Source organism: Oculina patagonica, chromosome 7 (assembly GCF_052425735.1).
Source record: "Oculina patagonica isolate OP01 chromosome 7, crgOcupat, whole genome shotgun sequence".
Classification (NCBI taxonomy): domain Eukaryota; kingdom Metazoa; phylum Cnidaria; class Anthozoa; order Scleractinia; family Oculinidae; genus Oculina; species Oculina patagonica.
The window spans coordinates 13,928,679-13,935,660 of NC_135764.1; the positions used below are offsets into that span (position 1 = coordinate 13,928,679).

Below are 6,982 nucleotides of genomic sequence, written 5' to 3' on the forward strand. Positions count from 1 at the left end.
GTTCGGCAGGAACACAATCTTTGAGCCATCTCCTCCACACTCGTGAAATGATATCGTGAACCTTTCGCCATCGTTGACGTGGATAAAACGTTGTGGTTTCAATAGACTCAGGTGCGAACTGTCCTCCCATTTGGCCATGCAAAAAATAGTAAGGGGTCAATGGAACGTTGTCTCGCGGATCCGAGCTCTGATAAGTCACAGACGGGAATTAAGTAGCGACTCCGCCCCAGCAAACACAGTAATCAGCTCCTCGTCGGTCGCATCGCGGTCACTTACAACGGCATAAATGGCTTTCTTGGCAGTTTTCACCATAACTTCGTGTGCTCCTCCAAAATGTGGGGCCGCTGGTGGATTGCATCTCCATGTGATTCCAAGTTCGGCTGTCCTACTCTGAAGTTGTTGCCGGTCTCTCTGGCTGACTAGTTTCTTCAACTCGCCCACTGCACCCACGAAATTCGAGCCTCTGTCGCTTATCACCTCACTCGGAACTCCACGGCGATTGGTAAAGCGGGAAAAGGCATTTAAGAACGTGTCGGTATCCAACCCCCAAGCAAGTGAAAAGGCACAGCCACTTTTTCTGTCGTGGTTTTCCGCGTCCTTGAACAGTGTACAGAGGGCCTGCAAAATCTACGGCTCTTTGGGCGAAGGGCCTGAAGCTGAAGCGAAGTCTTGTTTTCGATAGAGGCGCCATAATCTGACAAGCTGGCTTGTTTCGTCTTATCTTACATTCATAACATTTTTGATCCCACTCGCGGATCTCTTCACATGCGGCGATGATCCAAAATCTCTCATTCAATTGACAAAGAGTGAAGTTTACTCCAGCGGCATGGTTTCCTCTCTCGTGATAATGCTTTACGATTAGTTTTGTCACCCAGTGTCCACGAGGCAAAATGATTGGAAATCTGGTGTCGTATGGAAGGAAGTCTGCAAACTTTAATCGACCGTCACACCGGATGACTCCATCTTCGTCTAAACACGGGTTAAGCTTGATCAACTGACTTTTTTGGTATCGGTTTCCTTGAGCTCAAAGCTGTGTACTCGTCGCGGAATGCTTCGCGCTGTGTTAAGCGCACAATCTCCTCTTCAGCATCCTTTATTTCTTCAGGCGACAGTTCCATGTTTGCATTTCTGTTATCTCTATTGCGCATGTTGTGCAGCACTCTTCCTTTTCTTGCGTGTACTTGAGCCAGTCGTACCCAACTGGAAAACCGTTTTGGTTCAAGTCTCCACAATTCACGTGTGTTGTTCTGTTTCGGTGCGGCTTCTTTCTGAAGGTTATACGTCACAAGGGTTACACTGGCATTCGTGTCCTCTTTCCTTTTCGAGGTTTTCATCTTTGGCATTTCGGTAGGCCTGTTCGGGACTTGCATCTTTGACCACTCACTGAAATCCTTTGTTAGCCAGTCAGGGCCATTCCACCACAAGGAACACTCGGCTAACTCTGAAGGTGTGGCTCCTCTTATGCACAAATCGGCTGGATTCTCGTCGGTAGAGACATGCTGCCACTGTGACGGTTCAGTGCACACCTGTATTTCACCAATGCGGTTGGTTATGAACGGTCGGAAGTCTTTGCCACGCCCTCGAATCCATCATAGAACATCTGTACTGTTAGAGTAAAAAGTCACTCTCTGCATCGGTGCCTGTAAAACCGTCAGCAAGGACTGTGTTAAGCGAAGGCCAAAAATCGCGCCCATGAGTTCCAGTCTCGGCACTGTCATTGGGGTCAGCGGTGCCACTTTACTCTTAGCTGTAATCAGGCGACTGGTGACGGCATCATTATGATATTCACAGCGGAGATTAACGGCTGCACCATAAGCTTGCTGAGAGGCGTCAACAAATGTCACAATGTGCGTCGACTTGACAGGCTTCGTAGACATCGGGGAACCTTCACCTCTCTCAGACTTTTTAACTGCTCGAACCAAGCACCAATTTTGTCTGCTATTTCATCTTGCACTTCGTTGTCTCAGTCGTAGCCTCGCATCCATAACTCCTGGAGTAGGGCTTTCGCAACAATAACGTACGGGCAGACAAAGCCGAGCGGGTCAAAAATCGTTGCTACTTTACGCAGGACGTTTCGCTTTGTTGTCTGAAATTCCGGGGCGAGTGGAGAAGCGGTAACTGTAAACACGTCTTCGGTGCTGTTCTACGAAATACCCAGTGTCTTCGTTCGGGTCTTGGCCGCTGTTAATCACGATCTCCGTAGCGCGCTCCTCTGTCGGAATCGCTTAAATGACTTTCGGTCAGTTAAAGACCCATTTTGCTTGTTGGCAACTCCCCATAGAGCTTTCAACTGTTGGTACAGCTCCACTCCCTCGTCATCATTCTCAACACTGTCAATAGAATCGTCCATGTAGGTTGACTTAAGGACCGTCTCAGCGGCAGGGGGATATCGGTCTTGGTTTCTTCGGGCGTTCTCATGCGCAACAAACAGCAACTCCATAGGCGCAGAGTTCTTTCCAAAGACTACACGGCTAAACTCGAATACGTCCGGCTCTCGGTTGGGGTCAAGGTCTCTCCAGAACAGTCGAAAGTGGGAACGGTCCTGTTCATCAATCTCTGTCTGGAGATACATTTCTTTAATGTCACATGTGATACTAACTGGGTTTCGACTGAAACGGACAGGGACGTTAAACAGATCTTGCTGTAATTTTGGTCCTGCATGGATCATAACATTAAGGGAAGTTCCATTGCATTTAACGCGACAGTCAAACACAATTCGTACTTTCGATGTCGTTTTATCCATCCTTTTGATCGGGAAATGCGGCAAATACCATACGTACCAATCGCACGGGAACATGCTATATAAGCGACTGAAAATGACGATTATTGACCCTTGCGTAAACATACCACCACGTGGATTAAAGGTTATTTCCACTCCTGATTCAGCAAAACCGGCCAGCTTGAGACTTGAAATCTACAGTTTGGGTCTTTTTGGAAATCCGCCATCACGTGTATTCCTCCTAATCTTCTCTCTTGGTCCAAAATAATCGTACAAAAAAAAAAATACTATATGAGCTTCTGAAAATGACGATTTTGGGCCCCTGTGTTGACATAGCACCACGTGGAAAAAAGGTTATTTTTATTTTAGATCCAGAAAAACCGGCCAGTTTGAGACTTGAAATCTACATTTTTGTTTTGGAAATCCGCCATCACGACGATTGATCCTAAGTTTCTCTCAAGCTCAAAAATAATCGTACGGGAAAGTGCTTCATGAGCCACTGAAAATGACAATTTTCGGCACTTGTGTTAAAATCCCACAACGTAGGCTAAAGCCTATTTTTATTTCAGATCCAGCAAAACCGGCCAGTTTGAGACTTGAAATCTACAGTTTGGGTCATTTTGGAAATCTGCCATTACGAGGATTGATCCTAAGTTTCTCGCCAGGTCCAAAATAATCGTACGGGAACATGCTACACGAGCGACTGAAAATGACGATTATTGGCCCTTGTGTAAACATACCACCACGTGGATTAAAGCTTATTTTCACTCCTGATTCAGCAAAACCGGCCAGTTTGAGACCTGATATCTACAGTTTGTGTCTTTTTGGAAATCCCCCATCACGAGGATTGATCCTAAGTTTCTCTCCAGCTCCAAAATAATCGTACGGGAAAGTGCTTCATGAGCCACTGAAAATGACAATTTTGGGCACTTGTGTAAACATACCACCACGTGGATTAAAGGTTATTTTCACTCCTGATTCAGCAAACCGGCCAGTTTGAGACCTGAAGTCTACAGTTTTTTTTTTTTTGAAAAATTCGCCATCACGAAGAATGATCCTAAGTTTCTGTCCAGGTCCAAAATAATCGTACGGGAACATGCTACATGAGCGACTGAAAATAACGATTTTAGGCCCTTGTGTTGAAATACCACCAGGTGGATTAAAGGTTAGTGTCACTCCTGATTCAGCAAAAGCGGCCAGTTTGAGACTTGAAATCTACAGTTTGGGTCTTTTTGGAAATCCGCCATCACGTGGATTACTCCTAATCTTCTCTCTTGGTCCAAAAAAATCGTACAAAAAAAAACTATATAAGCTACTGAAAATGACGATTTTGGGCTCTTGTGTTGCAATAACACAACGTGGATTAAAGCCTGTTTTTATTTTAGATCAAGAAAAACCGGCCAGTTTGAGACTTGAAATCTACAGTTTGGGTCTTTTTGGAAATCTGCCATCACGTGGATTTTTCCTAATCTTCTCTATTGGTCCAAAATAATTGTACAAAAAAATACTATATATAAGCTACTGAAAATGACGATTATTGGCCCTTGTGTAAACATACCACCACGTGGATTAAAGGTTATTGTCACTCCTGATTCAGCAAAACCGGCCAGTTTGAGACTTGAAATTTACAGTTTGGGTCTTTTTGGAAATCTGCCATCACGAGGATTGATCCTAAGTTTCTCTCCAGCTCCAAAGTAATCGTACGGGAAAGTGCTTCATGAGCCACTAAAAATGACAATTTTGGGCAGTTGTCTTGAAATAGCACTACGTGGACTAAAGGTTATTTTATTTTAGATCCAGAAAAACCGGCCAGTTTGAGACTTGAAATCTACAGTTTGGGTCTTTTTGGAAATCCGCCATCACAAGGATTGCTCCTAAGTTTCTCTCCAGTTCCAAAATAATCGTACGAGAAATGCTATATAAGCTACTAAAAATGACGATTTCGGGCCCTTGTGTTGAAATAGCACCACGTGGATTAAAGGTTATTTTCACTCCTGATTCAGCAAAATCGGCCAGTTTAAGACTTGGAATCTACAGTTTGAGTATTTTTGAAAATCCGCCAGCACGTGGATTCCTCCTAATCTTCTCTCTTGGTCGAAAATAATAGTACAGAAAATTCTCTATAAGCTACTGAATATGACGATTTTGGGCCCTTGTGCTGAAATAACACAACGTGGATTAAAGCCTATTTTTATTTCAGATCCAGAAAAACCGGCCAGTTTGAGACTTGAAATCTATAGCTTGGGTCTTTTTGGAAATCTGCCATCACGAGGATTGATCCTAAGTTTCTCTCCAGGTCTAAACTAATCGTACGGGAACATGCTACATGAGCGACTGAAAATGACGATTTTAGGCCCTTGTGTTGAAATAGCAACACGTGGATTAAAGGTTATTTTCACTCCTGATTCAGCAAAACCGGCTTGTTTACTTGTTTTACTTACAATCTACAGTTTGGTTCTTTTTGAAATTCCGCCATCGCGTGGATTCCTCCTAATCTTCTGTCTTGGTCCAAAATAATAGTACAAAAAAATACTATATGAGCTACTGAATATGACGATTTTGGGCCCTTGTGTTGAAATACCACAACGTGGATTAAAGCCTATTTTTATTTTAGATCCAGAAAAACCGGCCAGTTTGAGACTTGAAATCTACAGTTTGGGTCTTTTTGGAAATCCGCCATCACCAGGATTGATCCTAAGTTTCTCTCCAGCTTTAAAATAATCGTACAGGAAATGCTATATAAGCTACTGAAAATGACGATTTTGGGCCCTTGTGTTGAAATAGCACCACGTGGATTAAAGCCTATTTTTATTTTAGATCCAGAAAAACCGGCCAGTTTGAGACTTAAAATCTACAGTTTGGGTCTTTTTGGAAATCCGCCATCACGTGGATTCCTCCTAATCGTCTCTCTTGGTCCAAAATAATCGTCAAAAAAATACTATATGAGCTACTGAAAATGACGATTTTGGGCCTATGTGTTGAAATACCACCACGCTGATTAAAGCCTCTTTTTATTTCAGATCCAGAAAAACGAGCCAGTTTGAGACCTGTAATCTATAGCTTGGGTCTTTTTGGAAATCCACCATCACGAGGATTGATCCTAAGTTTCTCTCCAGCTCCAAAATCATCGTACGGGAACATGCTACATGAGCGACTGAAAATGACGATTTTTAAATACCACCACGCGGATTAAAGCCTATTTTTATTTCAGATCCAGAAAAACCAGCCAGTTTCAGACTTGTAATCTATAGCTTGGGTCTTTTTGGAAATCCGCCATCACGAGGATTGATCCTAAGTTTCTCTCCAGGTCCAAAATAATCGTACGGGAACATGCTACATGAGCGACTGAAAATGACGATTGTGGGCCCTTGTGTTGAAATACCACAACGTATATTAAAGCCTATTTTTCTTTCAGATCCAGAAAAAAAGGCCAGTATGAGACTTGAAATCTACAGTTTGGGTCTTTTTGGAAATTCGCCATTACGTGGATTGATCCTAAGTTTCTCTCCATGTCCAAAATAATCGTACGGGAACATGCTACATGAGCGACTAAAATTGACGATTTTTGGCCCTTGTGTAAACATACCACCACGTAGATTACAAGTTAGTTTCACTCATGATACAACAAAACCGGCCAGTTTGAGACTTGAAATCAACAATTTAGGTCTTTTTGAAAGTCTGCCATCACGTGGATTCCTCCTAATTTTCTCTCCTGCTCCAAAATAATCGTACAGGAAAGTGCGAAATGAGCTACTAAAAATGACGATTTTGGGCACTTGTGTTGAAATAACACAACGTGGATTAAAGCCTATTTTTATTTCAGATCCAGAAAAACCGGCCAGTTTGAGACTTGAAATCTACAGTTTGGGTCTTTTTGGTAAACCGCCATCACTAGGATTGATCCTAAGTTTCTCTCCAGCTCCCTAATAATCGTACGGGAACATGCTACATCATCGCCTTAAAATGACGATTTTGGGCCCTTGTGTTGAAATAGCAACACGTGGATAAAAGGTTATTTTCACTCCTGATTGAGCAAAACCGGCCAGTTTGAGACTTGAAATCTACAGTTTGGGTCTTTTTGGAAATCCGCAATCACGAGGATTGATCCTAAGTTTTTCTCCAGGTCCAAAATAATCGTACGGGAACATGCTACATGAGCGACTGAAAATGACGATTTTGGGCCCTTGTGTTGAAATACCACAACGTAGATTAAAGCCTATTTTTCTTTCAGATCCAGAAAAACCGGCCAGTATGAGACTTGAA

General features: G+C 43.0%; 1 protein-coding gene across 1 annotated transcript; it reads right to left on the reverse strand.

Moving 5' to 3' along the window:
* Positions 1-898: 898 nt before the first annotated feature.
* On the reverse strand, positions 899-2,772 carry LOC144661230 (uncharacterized). Its single transcript, XM_078521925.1, has 2 exons — positions 1,803-2,772; positions 899-1,747 (listed from the first exon to the last, which is right to left on the reverse strand). The coding sequence occupies exon 1, from the start codon at positions 2,741-2,743 to the stop codon at positions 2,189-2,191; it is 555 nt and encodes a 184-aa protein (XP_078378051.1). The 5' UTR covers positions 2,744-2,772; the 3' UTR covers positions 899-1,747; positions 1,803-2,188.
* Between the last annotated feature and the right edge of the window lie 4,210 nt (positions 2,773-6,982).